General features: G+C 53.5%; 8 protein-coding genes across 8 annotated transcripts; 3 read left to right on the top strand and 5 right to left on the bottom strand.

The window, feature by feature from the left end:
- Positions 1–441: 441 nt before the first annotated feature.
- Positions 442–3,938, bottom strand: HMPREF1541_04385 (uncharacterized protein; the record flags this gene model as incomplete). Its single annotated transcript, XM_008718731.1, has 3 exons — positions 442–631; positions 690–3,399; positions 3,458–3,938. 3 exons carry the CDS (start codon positions 3,936–3,938, stop codon positions 442–444), a joined length of 3,381 nt encoding a protein of 1,126 aa, XP_008716953.1.
- A 1,418-nt stretch (positions 3,939–5,356) lies between these two features.
- HMPREF1541_04384 (uncharacterized protein) lies at positions 5,357–7,837 on the bottom strand (the record flags this gene model as incomplete). The annotated part of the gene is made up of 6 exons (XM_008718730.1): positions 5,357–6,772; positions 6,819–7,308; positions 7,355–7,489; positions 7,537–7,677; positions 7,729–7,765; positions 7,819–7,837. The coding sequence occupies 6 exons, from the start codon at positions 7,835–7,837 to the stop codon at positions 5,357–5,359; spliced, it is 2,238 nt and encodes a 745-aa protein (XP_008716952.1).
- Positions 7,838–8,200: 363 nt separating this feature from the next.
- On the bottom strand, positions 8,201–10,933 carry HMPREF1541_04383 (N-acetyl-gamma-glutamyl-phosphate reductase; the record flags this gene model as incomplete). Its single annotated transcript, XM_008718729.1, has 2 exons — positions 8,201–8,256; positions 8,311–10,933. The coding sequence occupies 2 exons, from the start codon at positions 10,931–10,933 to the stop codon at positions 8,201–8,203; spliced, it is 2,679 nt and encodes an 892-aa protein (XP_008716951.1).
- Positions 10,934–11,804: 871 nt separating this feature from the next.
- Positions 11,805–12,413, bottom strand: HMPREF1541_04382 (uncharacterized protein; the record flags this gene model as incomplete). The annotated part of the gene is made up of 2 exons (XM_008718728.1): positions 11,805–12,086; positions 12,300–12,413. 2 exons carry the CDS (start codon positions 12,411–12,413, stop codon positions 11,805–11,807), a joined length of 396 nt encoding a protein of 131 aa, XP_008716950.1.
- Positions 12,414–12,984: 571 nt separating this feature from the next.
- Positions 12,985–14,226, bottom strand: HMPREF1541_04381 (uncharacterized protein; the record flags this gene model as incomplete). Its single annotated transcript, XM_008718727.1, has 4 exons — positions 12,985–13,267; positions 13,315–13,598; positions 13,727–13,872; positions 13,929–14,226. 4 exons carry the CDS (start codon positions 14,224–14,226, stop codon positions 12,985–12,987), a joined length of 1,011 nt encoding a protein of 336 aa, XP_008716949.1.
- Positions 14,227–17,878: 3,652 nt separating this feature from the next.
- On the top strand, positions 17,879–18,457 carry HMPREF1541_04380 (uncharacterized protein; the record flags this gene model as incomplete). The annotated part of the gene is made up of 1 exon (XM_008718726.1): positions 17,879–18,457. One exon carries the CDS (start codon positions 17,879–17,881, stop codon positions 18,455–18,457), a length of 579 nt encoding a protein of 192 aa, XP_008716948.1.
- Positions 18,458–19,940: 1,483 nt separating this feature from the next.
- Positions 19,941–20,363, top strand: HMPREF1541_04379 (uncharacterized protein; the record flags this gene model as incomplete). Its single annotated transcript, XM_008718725.1, has 1 exon — positions 19,941–20,363. One exon carries the CDS (start codon positions 19,941–19,943, stop codon positions 20,361–20,363), a length of 423 nt encoding a protein of 140 aa, XP_008716947.1.
- Positions 20,364–20,551: 188 nt separating this feature from the next.
- HMPREF1541_04378 (uncharacterized protein) lies at positions 20,552–21,073 on the top strand (the record flags this gene model as incomplete). The annotated part of the gene is made up of 1 exon (XM_008718724.1): positions 20,552–21,073. One exon carries the CDS (start codon positions 20,552–20,554, stop codon positions 21,071–21,073), a length of 522 nt encoding a protein of 173 aa, XP_008716946.1.
- Positions 21,074–21,915: the final 842 nt, after the last annotated feature.

The following is a 21,915-nucleotide window of genomic DNA, read 5'->3' as shown; positions in this document are numbered from 1 at the left end:
ATGCGTCCGCTCGTGACCTCGGATATCCTGAATTCATGATTTGGCCTTGCACCAGCTGCCCAATATTGTGCCGCACCAAGGACCTCACACGAGAGCCACAGAATGTAGGTGTACTTGGCGAGGTAGGTCATCGCAATCACCTTACTATCAACCTCTGAGATTCAGTGCGAATTCCCGCGATATCAAAAGCACCAGCGCATCTCTGGGTAAATTCTCTATCTATACATACACGCCGCCGTACTTGGCCACAGTGTTCATGATCCATAAGCTCATTACCATCAATATCCATCATCATGGACTTCATCTTCTCCCCCCTGGGTCTGGGTTGATATTGACAACCTCAGATCCTAATTTCTGCCTCCCAAGCGCCTCATGGAGTTTGTAATATCCCCAACACTGAAGTTCCGCTTTCCGCCTCTATAGAAAACATGGATCTCCTCATCACATTACTATGCAGTCCCCTTCTCGCGCATTACTGCGCCGGATCTCCTTCTTCTTCCCTTTCGTTCCCATCTTCAGTTCCTCGAGCCGCTCTCTCGCTTTGGGAAATCCCTGCGCCGCCGCACGGTAATACCATCTCTTCGCCTCCTCTAGATCCGCGCGTGTGCCGATGCCCATTTCGCAGTAGTAGCTGCAAGACCGTTGTTAGCATTACGTCCAAACATAAGAATGAGGAGAAAATAACATACCCCATAGCAAACTCTGCTTTGGCCAGTCCACTACTCGCTGCCTTGCGTGCCCATAGGAACGCTTCCTGGTCATTCTGCTTCACTAGATCCCCAGCGCCTGTCAAGTACCAGCCGCTCAGCGCCAACTCGCTTTGATGCTCGCCCTGGCCAGCCGCCTTGCTGTACCATGCAATACTCTGCCGCTGATCGATCGGACAGCCCAAGGCGCCATACTCAAAAGCAGACCCCAGGCGGAATTGGCTGTATTTGTAGCCCAACTCGGCCGCCTGACTGAAGAGGTCGAAGGCGTATCGCTCGTCCCGCAAGATGTGGTCCTCTGGCTTGGCAGATTCATAAAGCAGGCCCAACTCATGCAAGGCGTGAGGGTTGTCTTTGTCGGCGCGCTCGGCAGCCCTTTTCAGCCACGAAACGGCCTGACGTGGGTCGCGTTGCTGACCAAGTAGTCCCTTGAGTTGAATCATACCCATCTTGTACATAGCAGGAGTGTCCCCGAGAGTTGCGGCACGTTTGTACCATTGAATGGCCTTCATAGGGTCCCGACGCGTGCCACCTCCCTCTTCATTGCCCAGTTCGCAGCACACGGCAACACGGTACGCGGACTGAGGATGGTTCATTTTCGCCGCGGACTGGTAGAGGTGGAAGGCTTCCTTGGCATCAACTGGGAGACCAAGACTGCCTTGACCATAGCAGTCGGCTAGGTAGAACATTGCATCGGTCGAGCCAGCATTCACCATCTTCTTGACTACTTTGTGCGCATCGTCGATATAACGTTCACGATTGCGGGCTACTTGCTTCGGGTCGGCACGGCCGTTCTCGTTGGACAGAACCTTAGCCGCTTCAACAAGCCTCTTGGCAAAACGAAGACCAAGGGCGAAGTCGTTGGGATGCTCTTTGAATTGCTCGCGCATGCTGTTAAGCTCCGCAACGGTCACAGTTGGCTTGTTCTCCTCAGAAGTAGCAGAAGTGCGCCGCGCCTGTAGATTGCTCTGAGGCATGTTCTGCTGTTGCGGACGTGCGGGTACTTGCTGCATTGGTGATCCTGATGACCCGCGCGGCTGAGGAGGTGGCTGGCTATTCATGAGACCTGGTCGTATAGGGGGTGGACGGTCGTAGCCACCTCCAGTGGGAGGGGGCACTTCTGGACGGGAACCATCGGCACTCGCTCTGCCTCCATAGCTTCTCAAGGGTGCTGGGTGAGAGGCGTTCGAAGCTGCCGAACGTTGGGACATACCTTGAGCGTAGTTGCCGGGAGGATATCCTTGTTGAGGAGGTGATTTGCGATCATAGCCTTGGCCGTGTTGAACCGGGTCATATCCATCTTGCTGAGTGTACGGATCCGGATCGTACGGATTACCAAGGCTCGGATCATAGCCATAGCCTCGATCATACTGTTCAGGCCCTCCACGACCATAGCCAGGACCACCTCGCTTAACAGTCTGATTCGGCTGCATCTGCTTCTGATCGGGACTCATCGTCCAGTACCCAGAATCTTGCTGCGAATACTGGTCGCTGGGATCCCGCGTAGTAACTGGATCGGGTCGGCTAGCGCCTCGAGGGGGATACTGCGATGCTGGATTATGAGTTTGATCTCTTGACGCCCCTCGGGGAGCGATTCTTGGATCGTAATTCCGGTTGTTCTGTGCAGGAACGGGTGGCGAAAGAGGTGGGTTGTTGTAGTCGAAAGGAGCAGCGGCGCGAGGCCCAGGACCAGCAGAGCCTCCTGGCCCTCGGTTCTTTGCAGCGCTCTCGAATCGACCTGTAGCAGAAGGTTGTTGTTCATGCCCGGCAGGCGAAATCATTTGTTTCTCAGGAGACCTGGCCAGCCGATCCATGGCCGGTGGCGCAGAATTGCTGTGAGGCAGATCGAACGTGAATTGTGCTAGAGGGGACTCGTGGCTTTCTGCAGGTACAGGCGGTGGAGGGGGAGGTTGCGTGTCAACAGCCAAGGTATGGTACGATTTCTTAGCATAGGCCGGCGTCTCGACTGTTTTTGGACCGGTCAAGGTTTCAGCGACGTTCGGTGCCATGGCATCAAAGTTTGGCATCTCAGTCGTGCCTTGTTGCTGATCGTATGTCTGGCTTCGTGATACGGGCGCGTAGCTTGGATCACGATCATATTGGTTATCACTGGCTTGACGAACGGGAGGGCGGACGCCAACCATGGCATGCTTGTCGTTTGTCGGCCGATTGTAGTCATAGCCGTTGACAGCTACTGGACCGGTGTTGGACTGATTAGGCTGAGTGACGGACCGCTGAGGCACAGGCCGTGAAGGCAGGGAAGTCGCTGGTGGAACTTGAGGTCGAAGAGGCGCAACTGTGGTAGAGGGTCCTACAGCATCAAGCTGCCGGCGCTTCCAAAGCATGTCGTCTCGCTCGAAATTAGGAGCTTGCTCGGGCGGCCCCGGCGCTCGCTGATCATGGGACGTGTTGGGTCTCTGAGGTTCATCGCGATATCTTTGCTGACCATGAGAGGTGTTGGGACGCGGCTCTTGCTGATCACCGCGGCGATCGCGGGTATCCCATCCTCCGCTGCGTTGCTGTTTAGAATCCGAGCTCTCACGTAGTTGATGTTGTTCGCCTTTGGCATTTTTGTCGTCTTTCTTCTCTTTCTTCTCTTCTTTCTCCTTCTTTGCAGGAAATGCACCAAATGGATTATCCCAAGCTAAAACCTTAGGAGACTCAGGCTCATCTGTGAGTATGCGCTCGCGTGCTGGGATAAGTCAGATATTTCACACTTTACACTTTGTGAGGCCGAAGTTGTGACTTACGTTTCTGCTTTTTCTGCTCTAGCTGAGGGGGTCTTTGCCGGTCTTTCGGGTCTCTCGGGTGTTGCTGTGTATCATAACCCCGACCATCCGCCGGAGTCTGTCTGCCCTGATTCTGCTGGTGATACCGCTCGTCGTAGTGGTATTGTCGCTCAGGTGGCGGTTGTCCCCTTGGATCTTGATAGTACTGGTCATTGTACTGATATGGGTCTTGATAATTCTGATTTTGGTATTGATCTGGATAGTAACTCTGTTGATCATAGCCTGAATCGTAGCCTCCGTAACCACCGTGATAACTATACTGGTCTTGATACCCATTGTACTGTTGTGGCGGTGGTTGCTGCTGCCGCGGAGGTGGCATTCGCTGCTGCTGGGGAGGTTCTTGCCATCGTGGACCAGTTCGCTGATCATACTGATGTTGCCGTTGAGGCGGCGGCTGGTGCTGGTAGTGATGAGGCTGCGGGGGATAGCCTCTGGTGGCCATCTCTGTGGTTCAGAGGCTCGATGGACCGGCGAGATTGAGCGTGGCCTAAGGGCGCAGTCAAGGCTGAAGGCACACTGCGATGCAAACAGAATTAATCTGGTACGGGAAGTTCGTTTGGTTCGTATTCGGCGGGGACAAAGGAATGTGACAGGCGCTTTGATCCGGGACGCCGACGGGTTTCAAGACAGTGACTGTGTCATCCTCCTTGACCCCGTGTCTGTCTTGCGTGATGTCGGCGTGTCTAAGACTCACGTCTGGATACGCTTCCCGCGAAAGAGTGATAGGGTGGGTAGATGCGTCGAAATAGCGACGGCAGGCGGCGGGGACGGTCAGCGCTGTGACGAGTGTGATTTTACGGGCGAGGCCACAGGCGGGCGAAATCGAGATTGGAGTTCCACGAGGCAACAGGGCTCAAAACAAGGATGTATGGACCGCTAAAGCCTGTCCTTGCCAGCACGGGAAGCGAGACGCGGCACGCGAGCTATTGGTTTTGCGAGTATTATCGTGGAACCTCGGTGGGCCAGACTGGATATGCAGCACACAGGCAGGATCAAGGACGGCGATGGGTGGGTTCAAGTCGAGCAGTATTATGTAGTCCGGAAGTTGACTTCCAGAAAGACTGTCCAGCCGTGCCTGCGACAAGGGGATAAGAGGTGTGAGCAAGGAGAGTTGCAAGGTGCAGTTTCCACGGCTAGCCACAAAATGCAGGCAAACCAAGCGCTGACGGAGATGGCAGCGAGCATCCACCATTGGATACCCCGGCTAATCGACGATGCAAGGCACGCGCTGCCGATTTGTCGGGTCCTACCATGACTACTGGAGGCTTACAGCGTGCATTGGTCTTTGTTGGCCGCTGCGGAGGTCCTCCCACAATCCTACTTGATACTATGCCCCTTGTAGAAGCTTGTGCATCTCCAGAGTATTGCCTTCCAGACAACGCTCTGCGCCCGCCGAAATCCTTACCCGGCTTCACTTCAACCGTGCTTGGCCGCGCTACGGAGATCAAGTGGATCAAACGGCTGAGGATAATCGCTGTTAAGCTGAAACTTTGGTTGTCGCAATTGCGTGGACTCTTTACTCCGTAAGCCGACCCGCACTGCCACAGTGGCTGACATACTTCGCCAGATTGTCATTGGTTGTATTGTTGCACGGCCACCTCCCTAGCCTCCACAGAACATGTTTTTTTGGTTTTTGCTGCCTTGTCCTGGCATGCTAGCCGTCACATGAACAACTGAATCGTGTTTGCATCCTTGTAGGTGTCTGTCAAACAACATCGTGACGATGTAAATGCCACTAGAGAGCTGGGCTGTTCGAACAATGTATGCGTCAAGCAACATGAGTCGTCTTCGCCCACAGGGGCATCATGACAGATAGCCGCGATCTCAACGTGAAGTCGCTGAGTCTCGACTACAATAGTCTCACAACTCGTCGGGCTCGGCTTCCATCTCGTCGCCCTCGTCACTCGTGCGTGTGGTACCGGCGGGCTGATGACCAACTTCGCCGTCTGCGCCACGATCGGAGTTCGCGCTAACATACACCATGTTCAAGACGATCGCTCCAAACGCTTCCTCTTGCTCCACCTCGAGCAAGCCTTTCGTCGTCAGTGAAAGTACGTGGAGCAGGGCCTGCGCCGCCACGATGCCAGTATTGTCCATGGGCGGCAGCAATTCATCCAACGTCACCGAGTCACCTGGCTCGCCATTTTCTCTTCTCTTCAGCAACTGGGCCTCGACGAAATCCAGGAAGTTCTGCGCTTCGTTCTCGAGTGTGACCCGCATCCACTGACTTTGAGCTGCAGTTTGCGTGTCGACTGCAGCTGCTGGGCCATATTGCTCGAAGCTGGCAAGCTCTTCAAGACCCTCTGCGCCGCCCATGTCGCCCTGTCGGGCCATCTCCATGAGATCATCAAGATCCATCAGAGGTCGACCTTTGCCAACAAGTGGACTCGCTGAGTACAGCCTGGAACGTATGCCACCTACTAGAGATTCAAAGCCAATTTTCATGCCGCTTCTGGGACCACCAATGCTAGAGCTAATTCCGAAGCCGGCACTGCCAAACGGCTGGGCTGAGCCTTGACGAGATGTTGAACGGTTCCATGGTAGAATTGATGCGACGTCTGAAATTGATGATCCTGCGCGTCGGCCAATTTCACTGTCCAGTTTGAAGTCGTCCCCTTGCATTATGATGCCGTCGTCGTCGTCGTCAAAGCCCATGATCTGACCACCATTGTCTGCACCCCGTCCGATCTCTTCGTCTTCAGCGACTCTAGTTCGAACGCGACGCTCATCCTCACGATCAGCAGATCTACTCCGCGATCTCTTTGATCCAGTAGGGCTTTCGAGAGCATCTGGGCAGAGTAGAGCATCAAGTAAAGCTTGGCCGCTGAAAATAGCCAGTGGGTGCGGAGCTCGATCTTCACCGAAGGTGGTCTGCACGCGACCTAGACCTTGTCCGAGCACCCAAAAGGCAGCGTTTCTCTTGGCCTGAGCTGTTGAACGGGTTTGGTTCTTGGCACGAGTCAAGTCGCGCATGTTATCGAGGTAATTGTTGCTCCAATCACCCAAATCCTTGTTTTGAAGCTCCGTACGGAGATCCATCTGCACGCGCTTGAGAGGTCGAGCGCGGCGCTGTGGTGCTTCAGCGGTCTCTGTAGACGTACCCTGAGGCTGCTGGGAAGGGGATGAGCCATGTTGGATGGACTGCTCGATCTGCTCAGGTTGCTGAGTGCTGGCGAGTACTGCGGTGGGAAACGGCAAAGCTGGAGGAAGACGAGACTCATCGTCTTCACCGAGCACCATCATGCCGTCGTCGTACTCGTTGTACCGCGGACCGTTCTGTAATATGTGAGTGCTTCATCTTGCTCCTATGTGGTATACGTACCTGCTCCGTGCTCCCCACTGCGTGCTCATCTCTTACTCTCGCACTGATGACTGACTCACTGGTGGCTCTTCCTGCGGGAGTGTGGTGCTCGCGGGCTCCGGTCTGTGGTCTCTCGACAGCTACGAGACTACCATCCTCGGCGATTTCGAACTCTGGATCATCGATGATTGGAGATTCTTCGTATGGAGGCCGAGGCGTAGCTTTGGTGATGCTACCAATTCCAACGCTAGAGCCGAGCCTCAAGTTAGGGGTGAAGCCTCCATAGCCGCTCGGAGTGTCAAGAGAGGGAATGTCGAGAGCCATGTCGGCCTCTTCCTCGAGCTCGATGGCATCGAGACTTGTCCTGCTGGAGCCTGGAGTATGAGGTGATAGGACGCTGGAGGCACGAGAACTGCTGCGGTCGGAAGGAATGTCAAAGGCAGAGAGATCGAAGTTGAGATCGAGATCAGGTATGAAACCGGGATCCTCAGGGATGTTGAGCTGGTCCGGCCTAATTGTCATAAGTCTCCTGTTCTCCTGCGTCTGGTTCTACTCACCTGGTGCGACCAGCATCAGGGTCGATCTCGAGTTCCTTCATTACTTGTGTGATGCCTCGCAAGTTGTCGCGGAAGCTCTGAGTATCGCTGAGGACATAGTTGCATTGCTGCGAATGGACGCGCGAGACGCCATAGCTGCACGTGTCAGCTCCTAGTGTCATTCATCCTCCCAAAGTACTTACAGCAAGCTAGCCTGCAGACGGAGGGCCAGTGGAGCCTCAGGATCGGTGATGGTGTCGCAGGCCTTAGGAATATCGACATCCAAGATGGCTTTGCGCGTCACTTTCTTGAGGTTGGATTTGGAGCCTAGAGTGGCAACAAGCCTTCCATTGATGTCAGCAATGATCAAGCAATGGGTTTCGAAGAGAGCATACCAAACCGTCGCGACGCCATGCTTGCGACTGGTGAGGACTGGTCTTAGTTAGCAGGCTGTCGCCGGGTACGTGCTTCGCCGGGCGACTGACGTTCGTAGCTGTAGAACATCGTTGAAGTGTTGTACAGCAAGTATTCAGGACAGCAGTTAATCGTACAAATTGAGTGTTGAACATGGGCGTGGAATACGAAGACAAGGCGCAGACAAGGCGCGGACAAGAAGTTGAGAATTGGACGCGAGAGATCAAGAACGATGATTCACTGTCGACAAACGGAACGCGTCGTGTCGAAAAGAACGCGTCTGAAGGCATCCGTCAGGTCCATGTCCGTTCCGATCAGGATGTATTAGTGATGCGCCTGCTAGTGCTCTGATACCAGACTGTCTAGAAGTCTAATTGCTGCCTGCGTGCTGCTGCCGCCGATCCTGCCATACATCGTTTCGCCCGAGCCGTGCAACTATTTTTTAGTCCTCCCTTACTCAAGAGGAATTCCCTCGTACTCGCCATAGCCCAGCGCCAAATTCATGTTTTCTGTGTAAGAGTCAGAGTGATGGACTGCACGAAGGAGGGAATCCTGGAACTTACGTAGACACTGTGTGGCTGCACCCTTGAGAAGATTGTCAATAGTAGCGCACACGACTACTCGCTTTCCGCTCGAATGAACAGCAAAGCCACCCATCTCTACACCGTGTTTTCCAGAGATCTTCTTCACAGATGGTGCTTCGCCGATGACCTTCAACAGCTTCTCACCGGCGTACCGATCCTGATAAAGATTTCTGATGTCTCGTGATGACATTTCCTTGGCCAGAGGGATGTTGATAGTATGGTGAATACCCTGGAACCAGACAGCTACGTGAGGAATGAAAGCTATGGGGGTTCCAAGCTGTGTTGATATCTCACGCTCATGAATATGATCTGTCAAGCTGTATGGGATGATGTTGTCGGTCAGATTTCCAACATCGTTCTTGGGGCTTGGCTTGGTCCCAGCGCCAGAGTAGCCAGAAACACCGAATACGGTGGGCTGGCCGCCGAGGTGGTTGATGAGAGGAGCAATACCGAGCTGAGCCGCAGTAGCGTAGCAGCCAGGGTTCGAGATTCGTGTTGCTCTTGCAATAGCTGATCTGTCCACAAGTTCGGGCAGGCCATATGTCCACGCAGAGTCGAACCTGTAGTCGGCACTGAGGTCTACAATGAGTTGATCCTTAGCAGCCTCATCAATGGCGTCAACGAATGGCTTGCAGACACCATTAGGCAGAGCCATGACCCAACAGTCTACATCTCCATTTTCGGCCATCTGACGGACATCCTCGACAGACAGATTTTCGTAGATGATGTCTCTTTTGGTGTAGCCAGTGAGCTTCTGCCCCGCAAGCTCGCGTGATGAGACGTGCCGGAGGTCGAGATTGGGATGATTGTTAACGAGGTCGATCAGAGCTTTGCCAGTGTAGCCTCGAGCACCGATGATGGCGACCTTTGAAGGCTTCTCGTTGGAGCTGTTCTTCGCGCCCAGCGGAGGGTTGGGGTTGGTGGTTGTTGAGTAGGATCTCGCACCGAGGGATGACCCATACGAAACACCGGGTCTTTTGGAAGAGCCCAACTTTCGGGCAGACGTCGAGTAGGCACGAGCTTGTGACAGACCAGCTGAGCGAGCAGCCTGGGAAGCGATACCAGCAGCCGCACGGGCAGCCTTCTGCAGCTTCGACTCCAGGTTGATGCCGCCGAACATCTCACGGCCGTGCTTGTTGAACTCAGTCATAAGCTCCTTGACCTCATCGGTAGTTTCGAGGCCATACCAGAACAGCACTTCGCCATCTTTGGAGAAGCTGCCGTCTGCCTTGTCGAAGAACCAAGTCAAATTCTCATCATCTTCTTTGACAGTCCACATCAATCTTGGGAAGTCCTTACGGATGCTGGCGAAGATGTTATCAGCAACGTTAGTGAGCCATCCTTGACGGGTGATCGTCAGAGTAGCGAGATGGGCAATCGAGGTCTCGGACGTAGGCGGCATGACAATGGCCAGGGCCTCCATAGGCTCGTCGCAGTAAGACTTGAATGTGGTCTCCTGTAGACCCTTGACATAACGGTCAACCACAGCGCGGGCATCAAGGCCTTCACGATCACGGATCAGGACCTCGGTCAGCTTATTTAGGTCAGGGAAGTCGCTGATCTTTGAGTTGACGTGTACTTTGTTGCCTCTGCGGATGAGAGTTCCAGCTCCGGAATCAGTGAAAAGCTCTTTCTGCAAATCAGCTGGATGGATGATGGCAACGCTGGAGGTACGGGGCAGATCCATGAGCAATTCCTTCATCTCCCTGATCTTGAGACGAGTTCCGTGTCGGACCCACCATTGGGTCATCAGGTCGTCGTATTCCTCGTCGAGGTTGATAGCAGAGATTTTCTCCTTAGTGTCGCCGTTGAAGAGCCCGCCTTTCTCGGACAGGTATACGATTTTCAAAGGCTGCAGCGCGCGGGCAAGCTCGCCCGCTGCGACATCGGCATTGACATTGAGAACTTGGCCGGAGGTGGATTCGGCCATGGAGGTAAGGATAGGCAAGCATCCAGCCTGAATGGCGGCCTCAATGGGCTTCTTATCAACGTGTGTGATCTTGCCCACCAGATTCCATTTCTCCTTATCCAGATAATCCGCGGTGAAGACGCCAGAGGTGATGGGTCGCGCACGAATACCGAGTCGCTCCAGCTCTTCTACGAGTCGCAAGTTCTCTTCGAGGAAGAGAGCACGTGCAATACCCAAAGTCTTAGGATCTGTGATGCGAATACCCTCCTCAAACTGCGGCTCCACACCCGAATCTTCCAGGATTTTGTTCAGCTGAGGCCCAGCACCGTGAACGACGATCGGGTATAGACCGACATGATTCAAGAAAGCGAGTGCAGATGAGAGAGTCTGTAGATGTTCGGTCAAAATAGCTCCCCCAACCTTGATGACCGCAAATTGCTGCGACGAGACTGATGTGAAATGTGACAGATATTGCTGAACCTCTCTTTTGGACCCAATGTTGCTTAGCAATTGCACGACAGTCGATCTCGTAGATATCTGGGGGTCTCCTGGTGAAGAGTAGTGCCGCCGCTGAAAGCTCTGTTGGCGTGGAACGGCTATACGTGGGGCAAGAGCTCTGTTCTGCCTGACGCTGGAAGCAATTCTCCCGGTACGCGACGCTGCGCGCACCGCAGCCGCGGTTACAGCCGACATGATTATCTAGGTCATGCGGCAGGGTGTGGACGGATGGGCGAGCAGGCTGTAGAAAAAGTTGAATATATGAGTCGCAGGTGTGGAGAGCAAGCAAGCTCTCCGAAGTCGCAGGCGGGCGGTGAGAGGAGATCTTTCAGAGGGCACACGAGAAAGCAAAACAGCAGTCAAATAGTATTTGATGATCGCATACTACTATTTTGTGGCTGATAGCAAGCCGAGCCTGCTATCAAGTGGTCTTTTACCAGATTTTCCTCTTGCATGCTGCGGCATTAGAAATTTTCGCGTGGTTGTCCTTGACCTGCAGCACCCCCAACCCCGCAAGTCTACTCGACAGCCTGGAGATCACCGAGCTTGGTCAACTGACAGCTGCTTGCTATGTCAAAACATTTTTGTAGCAGCGTCGCATGTTCTAGGACTTGACTGAATGCTGCTGGGGATGCTGGGACAACCCACGAATCACTTGGACTCTGCTGTTGCATAAAAGGTGGTGTAGTCATCGGGTTAGAAAGCATTTTGATACAGATAGATCACTACAGGAAAGATGCTAGACATTGGTGAAGGGGTTCATGATTGAAACATCTCGCTGGGGAGCGGTAGCGCCTTGAACGCCTGCCCTATGACACACTGTCCAGAATGGATTTCTGGCTCGTAACAGCATTTCCGCTTCGCTTTCAAATCCCAATCATCAACCGGTCATTTCGGATGCTAGCGAATTGCTCAGATGTCGCCTTGAAATTCTGGTCATCGAGAAATGCGCGGTTCCTGGTTTTGCAAATGTACAAGAGTCTAGTAGCCCAAAAGAGCTGCCAGGTGAGGTATCGCGCGGCTAAGTCGCATTCGGGGTATAGTAGCGTTTATCGAGTCGCAACGACTATCCCATTGTCAGATTCAGCCACTGGCATCTAAAAAAAGTTGACTTACCAGCAGGAACGATGATGATAACGAGCAGGATGACGATACCGACGATCAGACACATGCGCATCTTCATATCCTTCCACCACATCTGTTTGCGAACGCGGTTTGCGCCACGACGGAAGCCCTGGGCGGAGACGGCAAGATTGTCGGTTTTATCCTGGAGGGAATCAAGACGCTCGCCACGTTGAGACACTTTGTTGATGTTCTCTCTCATGACACCTACGGTGTCATCGATTTGCTGAATTCACATGTTAGCATATGTTGTCTCATGCGGTCAAGCAGATCCACTATTCCGAGCGATATTGAGGTGACTACGAACTAGCTGGTCGGGACTGAAGGTTCGTGCCACTCGGTGTCCTATCATAGGCAAACCGGATGGCCTCCGCTCCAATCCCAACCACGCCGTGGGTGCAATCACCCGCCGAATATAACTTGAGAGGTGTCGACTTACAGCCTGAAGAGCAGCCGTTCTCTGGTTGCCTGGATTTTGACCACCAGCAGCCGGGGCGCCACCCTGTCCACCAGACGGGATGTAGGGGTCGTAGGGTTGCTCGCGGTCGGCCATGGCGTCGAAGGTGTGGGAGAGTTTGGTTTTATGGGTGAACGAGGTCGCGGGATTGGTGGCAGTCAGTTTGCGATGAAATTGGGGATCGATGTAGGAGTGATTGGGATGAGCAGTGTGGAAGAAAGATGGAACAGCCAAATGAGCTGACACAGGACTCTATCAGGGAGGCGCAGCCAGATTACCCTAGCGCGGCACTTCTCGCTTGCGGTGGCAGGTTTGCCGAGAGGGCTGGGTGTTGAATCAAAAATGTCAGCCTCTCACCAAGACTACAACGGTTTCCGCTTTCTTTAGCAAGGATGGACCTTCTGGGACGAACAGCAAAAGCACTTGGAGTTAGCAGGTATGTTACACATCAGCCTGTGGCTGGTGGTGCCTTTGTATCTATTCATTGCAGCCTGCTCTCTGATATGCCGCTGACGTACGTAACCAGTGCATCCGCCACGCCCCGGATTATTCGCTTCGCTGGACTATGCTCACGCCAGCCGACTGAAAGGTCCCTGAGCATTTTTGCCTCATAATCCGCCGGCTGACTTGTGCTCCGACCGACGACTGATGACCGATGTAAATTCCCTCACTGAACGGTGACAACACCTCGATACCTCATTTTGCCCTCCTTGAGTTTCTGCATCGCATCTGTCACTCCCTGCTGTGTCATTGGGAAAAGCTCAATCTGTGGCTTGATACCATGTTTAGCCGTGAAATCGAGCATCTTGCGCAAGCTGTTCGTTCTCGCACCCGCGCTTCCAATGATGTTCCACCCGCCCACAACCAGTCCTAACATAGGCACTGCGAGAGGTTCCGGAGTGATCGTCAAGGGAAAGATCTTTGCGAATTTCTTGAGAACAGGTGCGAAGCTCGCATTTGTCAGTCCTGTAAGTGCAGAGTAAGATGGGGTACTCACAGCTCAAAGTCTGGCAAGAAGCTCGTTGTGATCAGCAGGTGATCGATAGGTTCAACGCCCTCGAATTGCTTCACGTCCTTTGTAGCATGGAACTCGGCTGCCCCGAAGCTCAACGCCTCTGCTTTCTTGGACTCCGTGCCTGAGAAGACAACCATCTCATAACCCATCTTCTGCCCATACTGAATGGCTAGGTGCCCAAGCCCGCCAATTCCGACTACACCAACCCGCGATCCGGGCAGCATCCCATGTTCGTAAAGTGGCCCGAAGACCGTTGCACCTCCACACTGCGGCTAAGATCAGCGCCTTCCGAGCCAAATCTGTTCAGATGATAGGGTAGTGCAAGTGAGCAATCCTGAGGCCGCCAGCATGCAATCCTACCGGCCGCCACTGAATTTGTTTGGAATCGACTCACCATCAATGGTCCGGCATGCTCGCTCTTGATTTCGTCTGGGATCCGATAGAGACTACCAACATCCCAACAACCGCCCGTCCCGAATCCGCCTTCATCCCAGTTTCCATCCCCAAACTGGATCGAATTCAAACATCTAACATGCTCTCCTGCATCCTTGTCAGCATCACGAGTGCTATCGAAACCTGATACATAAGGTACTCACCACTCAAGCAACTCTCGCAGTGCAGACACACCTTCTGCATCCAGCCCATACCAACACGATCGCCAACCTTCAGATCACTGATTCTTCCCGCGTTGTTGCCAAGCTCCTTGATAATCCCGACCCACTCATGGCCTAACCCCATGTCCCCCTGCCGATAGTGCTCATCAGTACCACAGACGCCACAGTGCGTGATATCAACGATGGCCTCGGTAGGTCCAAGGGTACGATGCCCATGGGCTTCGACAATAGCTCCAGAAGCGGAGCCTTTGTAGACCCTGAAGTCGATCGTGCCAGTCATGGTCAAAATCGGGGAAGCGACGAAGCTAAGACTTGTGAAACTTTCTGTTATATCGGGGTGAATGACGAAGGTGAGCCCTGAAGAACAAATCCTTCGCTACGAGCGTCATGACACCTTGATATATACACCCACTCCATTCCAGCATGCAGCATACCTGTCCAACTCTCACTCGATCAATAGCCATCCTGGGAAGTGGTGCAAACCCCCGTCATACCCAGTGCCTGACCTGTAGCCTTCTCGAACCGAGACCATATTACCAACCGCGATGTTCGGTTACTCATCCAGCAAGACAACGCAAGCAGACGCAAGGCCCCAACACGATGCGCATGCGTTTCACCGCCGCAAGTATATTCACCTTCTGACCAAACTAAACATGCATGTTCTTTCTGCTCCTATGCAGCTCGATGCGTCAACAACACGGCTGTTGCGACCTTTTCGACAAAAGCCTAGCAGAGTCTATAGCAGTTGCTTCACCACTAGGGATTTGCCAGTGTCCACAACTCCTCCCCGCTATCTTCGTTCCAGCGTTATCTGCCATGCACGCAATTACTCAGCTAGACATCGACATGCCGATGACCGCTACGACAAGCGCCAGGCCGCCTCCGCGTTACGAGTCCGTGGCACCACTGATTCTGAACGATGTTGATCCTAGTTCAGCACTTGGGAGGCGAGATTTCCTCAAGAGGCCATAGGTCCCTATCGTGCTTAGCTAACCAGTCAGCGTTGGCTGTAGGCTTGGCGGCATTGAACCCGCGCTAAGCCGGATGGGGGTATAGGTATGTATTTCACGTCGATATGGTTGAGAGTTCCTGAATGAAGGTGTGGTAGAAGCGATTACGTGGGTGCATTGACGCTTGCTTGCCAGCTTTTGCAAATTCCGGTGCGACGCCACGAGATTGCCATATCTGTGATGACCGATGACTCGAGGGGCTGAGTGATGTCGTTGTAACGAGACTCGCTAACTGACGAGATTAGTCGCAAAAACTGCTCTTGTCAGCCAGGCTTTGGAGCTGCGGGCGGCTGCATTATTGTATCCCTGAGTATTGCTACAGTTTCTTTCTCCAGCTCTCACTCATGCTTCACAAGTGGCTCTCAGCGCCGTCGCCTTGCATTCAGCGACTTGGCGCTCCCCATCTAGGCGGCCAACTTACCTGATAGCTGGTGGGCCAATAACACGCCGCCAGTCAATCACTCCGGAGTCCGTCAACTAAGGGTCACTGGGTCCTGAATATAGATGTATGACCCCATCGAGCGCCCTGAACCACTTATTCCAGTCCAACTAACCAGGTGGCAATTCAGAATAGCATTCAAACGACGGCTGCTCAGAGTGACGGCATTTGGAATTGACCAGGCGCCTGAAGAGAGCATATGCCGCCTTGTCTATCTGTGGATTGTGAGAGGCTGCGTGATGTTAAGCGAGGATTTTCGCATATGCATGGAAACCGTGGTTTTCCTCCTGCTTTCCTCGTTCTTTGTTGCGATACACTCTCTCAAAAAGTCTTCAACGTCACGGAGAGTGGCTTCATGTGCCGGGGACGATGATCGGATAGACTCTTGCTTAAGAGGCTTGCGAGCTTAGTGGATAGATCCAAAATCGGCATCAAATGGCGATAACGCCGTACGTACTAGTCGTATAGCAGTTGATGTGCGACCAACTTCCACGACTTGTCGACACAGGTGTATGAGCTGCCTGCTATAGGCACAAAGAGCTTGTTGAAGTCTTTGAAAACTGTGGTACGGTGAAGCGTAGTCATGATGTTGCGGCCAGGAGTCGCTGACTGTCCTAAGAAGAGTAGTAAGCTTTTCGAAATAACTGGTGGCATTGTTGACGAGCAGTATGGTCATTGTAACAACACACCATATCGACTGTGCAGAAGACGGCTGAGTGTCCTGCCCTGCTACGATGAGCTCGGCGGAGCCTGCCTCTGGTGCGTAGCTGCCTAAGTCACGCGAGAAGCATCAGAGCCAAGAGATATCCTTGCCGACCATCAATCGCAGGGCTTTCATCAAGCCCAGATCAATTGCATCATCCGATTTCGATCAGAAATTACAATCGACTCCCCAGGCCTGTGCGTCTTGACCATCCTGTGCGATCTGCAAGAATTGGAAGAGGCAAAAATGTGGCTTGCGCCGTCACTGCTGAAGTGAGACCCCAAAAGATGCGGGTCCCCTCTTTTGACAGGCCACAACATCCCAACCCAAGGCCACGGGCTCACCCGCTACGTTGAGGTCCCCGATACCATGAAATCATAAGGTCCCCGACGCTGTCCAAATTCTCGGTCGAGCTCTGACAGGCATCCTTCTGAACGAACGAGCGAACAAGAAAGGCACCTCCTCGTCTACTGGTCATGAAGAGCGGAATCTAGAGCGCTCCAGCACGACGCCAAGATACTTTAGCTAGCCGAAAGGGGGCGGACAGGATCTGCACGCCCCCCAGATCGAGCTTGCTTCTTGATCCGACCAGGCTAACGCTCCTACCCCCTCAAACCACTGACAGTCGGTACCAAACCTCTTTCTGCCGAACCACCACACTTTTTGGGCCATGGCCAGCTCGCTGAACGGCGCGCAAACCGGCCGGGCGGTTCTCGTTTCGACCTGGCTTTAGCCCGTCCGTTACATCGGGATCCTCCTCGTGTTCCTTCTTTTCCTCCCTCCGCTCAAAGGACTTGTCATATCGATTCCGCTCATTTTGTCCCCGCCGGAGACTACGCCCAGGGGCGTAAGGAGTCTTCTCATGTCTTCCGCTGGCGCCCCTTCCCAGCACCTGACGGCAAACACGAAAGACAAGGCTCGTTCGAGTTCTGCCCAGATGTTGACTCCAGTAACATCGCAAAAGGGGCCATTACGAAAGCGACGCTGCACTACCAAAACCCGCAATGGCTGCCTGACCTGTAAACGGCGTCGCATCCGCTGCGACGAACACAAGCCCCAATGCTGGAATTGCCTAAAGTCCAAGGATCGTGTTTGCGAAGGGTATCAATCCACCCAAAGCCGGTTGCTTGACACCGCCATATCTCAACAGCACTCTCAGCCTGATGCCAATGCGAGCCCAACGGATTCAGTGACTGAGAGCTCTAGTTCCATCGCATCGGGTTCTTCAAGCTCAAATACTAGTGCAAGCACTACGCCGATTGGCACACATGCTCCAAGGTCATTCTCGTTGCCCAATGAATCACGAATCTTGCCAGATGAATGTTTACGAGTGCCCGAGACCAAAGACAGAGAACCAACTTTGGCATTCCAACCATCGATAGCAAGCAAATCAGTGCACGAGGTCGTCATCCCGAGGCCAGGCCCCCTTCAGCCCTCTTTTGGCTGCCGCGTCCGAGCAACTGGGAACGCTGTTGTACGACCATATGCCGCATACGGTTGCGGCTCACACAGTGCAGTTCTTCCCGAGGATGAAGTTGTTGGTGCTGCGGCTTTGCCTCGCAGCATGCTCCCTCCGACTCGCACGTCGGCGCGGCTCGCTTCCAGTGAAGCAAAAGCAGGGGACCGAAATTTGCGATATGAGGCCGGTCACATCATCGCCCCTGCCACCACTGCTCATCTGCCCTCACCGCTGACCATCAATCTTGCCAGCACCTTATTGACCCGAGACCCTACCACCGCCCGCTCTTTCTCATTCTACCTCCAACGCTCGGGCGCTGTCATGGGCGGGCGTAGCTCTCCAGCCTTCTTCCTCTCCGTCGTCCCACAAGTGGCTTGCTCCTTCGACTCGGTCCGCTACGCCCTTCTCTCTACAGCCCTTGTCGACGAGTCGGTCGACAACTATGCCACGCAAAATGGCCTCAACGGCCCCGGCGTTGGCTGCATCAACCAAGAGGCCCGCAAAGCAAGCTTCGAAATGTACGGACGCGCCGTGCGGGCTCTTGTCTCCTCCAAAGACGGCGAATATCGCTCGCAACACGAGAAGGACGATTTGTTAGCTGCCACGCTAATCACGTGCCTGCTATTGTTCAGCTTCGAGTATTGGTTGTGGAACCTGAGGAATGCGGCCCGGCATCTCGAGGGCGCTATGGGATTGATACAAGGCCACGAAATAGCCATGCTCGGAAAACAGAGGCGGAAAGGGCTACTGGAGGAACAGGTGCTGCCGATGATGAGGCAAGCGGCGAAGTACCATGATGAAAGTCTCATCAAGGGTATTCCGGCAAGCAAGTTTGGAGAGGGACAGACCTGGAACCCTGAGAAAGAGCATTGCGGCGCGTTGATGTCGCTCACAATATAGTTTGTGGCCGCCAACTGGTGTAATGGGGGCAGATACGAAAAGTGTGACTTATGGACGGCAGTTTGTGTTCAGCGACGGATATGGCATTGACGTTATAGCGAGGGAACATGACGATACCCAGCATTTGATAGAAAATTCTCCCACTATGTCTCAGCCTTTCCTCGCCGTAGTCGAAGAGCTGTGATTTGGTTGTTTAACATTACAGGACATAGTATGGCCTTCTGGCTTCTTCGGTGTTCGGTGGCATTGTTACTGTGATCGGTGACCGAGGTGCATTAGGCAGTCCGTGAGTACTTGTAACGGTACTCGTGTCAAGCAACGCCTTGCCAATCATTCACCTGGTGACATGAAGGTCAACATTCAATCAGCTCCCATTTAAGTCGCGAGTCGTCCAGTAGTCAGGTGTGCATACTATCAACTGGCTCTGATCTGACTATGAACGCCCAATGAGTAGCAAGTCCACACAGGCTTCAACTCGATAATCTTGATTGCTGGTGGGTGACGGTACGAACTTGCCACGTATCATTGTGCCCACCACTTCACATGGATAATGCGGCCTGTTGCTGGACAGCATCGCTTTCGATATCGTCGCCTCGACATTGAGGGATCCTTGGCTCCAGGTGCAGACACTGTTCAAAGAGCATCGTTATCCAACATGCTGCTCTTGCGTCAGTCTCGTCTACTGGCTGGGCTGTTCTTGGTTCTAGGGTATCTCAGCTGCAAGGGGTTTGCATCTCACTATGCTGGTAAGAGGCGGACCCTGTCCGTCGAGCGCTGCACACATCTAACAGATAGCAGCACTCATCGATGTCAACCTTGGATCCACTCACATGTCAGGCCCCGAGCGAACTGCGTACTTTGATAGATGTGGTAATAGTGTAATAGGACCACGGCCTACTTCTCTGACGGTAAGCCACTTGTCGTGGCAAAGATCCAGCGCAACTCCGGATATTTTGCACTTATACAAGAAACCTTGCAGAACGAGGGTCATCGGTTGTAAGTGCTCAAAGTTGGTACGACAAAGTGTTGCATGGAAAGAGTGCTAACAGTACTGGTAGTGAGCGAGGCCAAGGAAGCGGTAAGTGGCTCATTGAGGACATCAAAGGAAACATCAAACCCACCATAGCTCCGCCTTTCGACGAAACTAGAGTCATCCGCATCTTCAAGGAGGCTGTAATCATGGTCAAGGAAGCCGCTGCTGCTGCGGTGCGACTCCGAGGCAAGGTCGATTAGAGTCGGCGCGATTACATATCCCTTTCACTTCAATGGCTCTTGCTGGATCGCTCTAAGGGATGCTTCCCAAACCGTGGAGCCGAAGATCGATACCGGCTTTGACAAGCGCGTGTTTCGCTCAGCCAATGGAGCTGCGGCTACATATCCAGAGGCATCATGCTTCCGCAGATATGATCATGGCGGGACTTTTATTAACTGTGGAGATGTCGTGCTTCTCATTGATCGCGACTTCGATCGTTACACTGTGACCATGGCTGAGATGTGCGAAAGCCGACCACTCATAGACACCTTTCCAGAAATTGCAGACAACCACTTCAACAGCCTGATATTGGCGCTGTGGGGCTTTTCGCAGGACTACAGTTACCTGGGCTTGCGAGGCAAGTTGGCTCATCTCAGACATGTGTCGGTCGTTGTCATCAGCGGTCGCTTCACATCTTCTGAGACCGACGAGGTCAAGTGGGCGATTGCACATTTCCAGCCTCGGTTGCGAGACAGCATCAGAGTGCCGACCGAAGGGTTCGAGTACGTGAACGCGATTGGAGCGGCCCGCCTTGCGGAGGTTGTCACCGACTTCGAGCTGGCCGAGCATGATGCGTGGAGACATGAGGAGATTTCACTGCAGTCAATGCCGTACGGGGAAGATTCGTGGGATCTTGAAAGCAGCAGACGTTAGGGTACTGATGAGGACGTGGAGCTGAAGCTAGTACGGAGGTTTAGGCATAGGGCCAAACAAGGTAATAGAGTTATTCAGATGGCCGCTTCTTCAGGCTGTTGAACCATCATGATCTTGATCCCCATCCTTCTTATCGTGAAATCCCACGAATATCAGCTTGATCGTTCGACCGAGCTCGTGATGGAGGCATGCTGCCCTGCCGGCTGATCCGTGTGGCTGCCGGCGCCACGCGCCGACCTATAGATTCCCGACAGTTGTCGACGTCCGGACAATTCCTCAAGAAGCAGGATATCTACCCACCACGCATCCAGATCCCCGATGCTGATATCAAGCACTCTTTCGTCCTCGGCTCCGGTCCAGGCGGCCAAGTCATCAACAAGACCGCTTCCGCGGCGCAGCTCACGCATCTACCCACAGGTATCGTGGTGAAATCGCAGGCTACGCGTTCCCGGACTCAAAACTACAAGCTCGCACGACGGATCCTCGCGGACAAAGTGGATGAACACCTTCATGGGAAGGACTCGAGGCCGGCGTTGAAGCAGGAGAGGAAGAGCAAGAAGAAGCAGAGTGCTGACAAGAAGAAACGGAGGAAGTATCGGAAGCTCGATGAGGGCATGGTTGACTCTGAGCTTGGAGAGGTTGGTGAGGCGGGAGATGAGGCCGCTCTTGACGAGTCGAGCCGCAAGAACGAGAGCGCAGTGCGAACCTAGGGTCGAAAGGCGTGCAAACCGTGAGCCTCGGCGTCGCTGACGGTCGACACATGAACCGTTGGATGCCAGGGTACCTCCCTGCTCCCACGAAAGCGCCTTTATACCACGCGTACGATCCATGTGAACATGAAAATGCCATGTATAAAAGTGCGGCATCAGGTCGCCGCATCAATGCCCACCTTAGCCCCAGTCATCACTTCAAGCTATACTCGCCCACTCACTCCAATTCGTAGGTAGTAGACTAAGCAAGTCGAGACGTTGCTCGGAATTGAGGCACTGTGTATGTATCTGTAGCCTACAAATGAGACGCTCGCTCATTTCGCTGGCAGTTCAAGCTCCGCATTGGTTGCAATTCTGACTGAATTCCCCCGACTAGGCCAAAAATCCCTCTTTCATGCCTTAGCCCAATGTACCACCGGGTTCCATGACCCACGTCTGTTCTTCATACGCGACGAACTGAACAGATGAGCCGAACGATCTGCACCTGTGCGGCCAGTGAGACATCGAGGGCATCATCTTCGTCGTCAGTCGAGACAGCCTCGTCTCCATCAATGCTAATTGCAGCTTGACCCTTGACCGCGACAGGAAAGAAACACAGCTCCACAGCATTTCTCACCTGATCACCGGCGTGGAACGCCACATGCTCGCCGATGGATTTGATCAGGTCTCGGTCCAGGAGAGTTTTGTGTCCTCGTAGAACCACTGGCCTTCGCTCATTAGCTAATTGACCCGCACTTTTGAAGGCCTTTTCCTTGATGATCAGGCTCTTTGTTAGTTGTCTGACCTAAGGAATGTAGGATGGTGTCTAGCTCCAGTAAAGCCTGAACGACTTCAAGGTCGGA

The sequence above is a fragment of the Cyphellophora europaea genome (assembly GCF_000365145.1).
Source record: "Cyphellophora europaea CBS 101466 unplaced genomic scaffold supercont1.4, whole genome shotgun sequence".
Lineage (NCBI taxonomy): Eukaryota > Fungi > Ascomycota > Eurotiomycetes > Chaetothyriales > Cyphellophoraceae > Cyphellophora > Cyphellophora europaea.
This window is presented reverse-complemented; position numbering and strand designations above follow the sequence as displayed.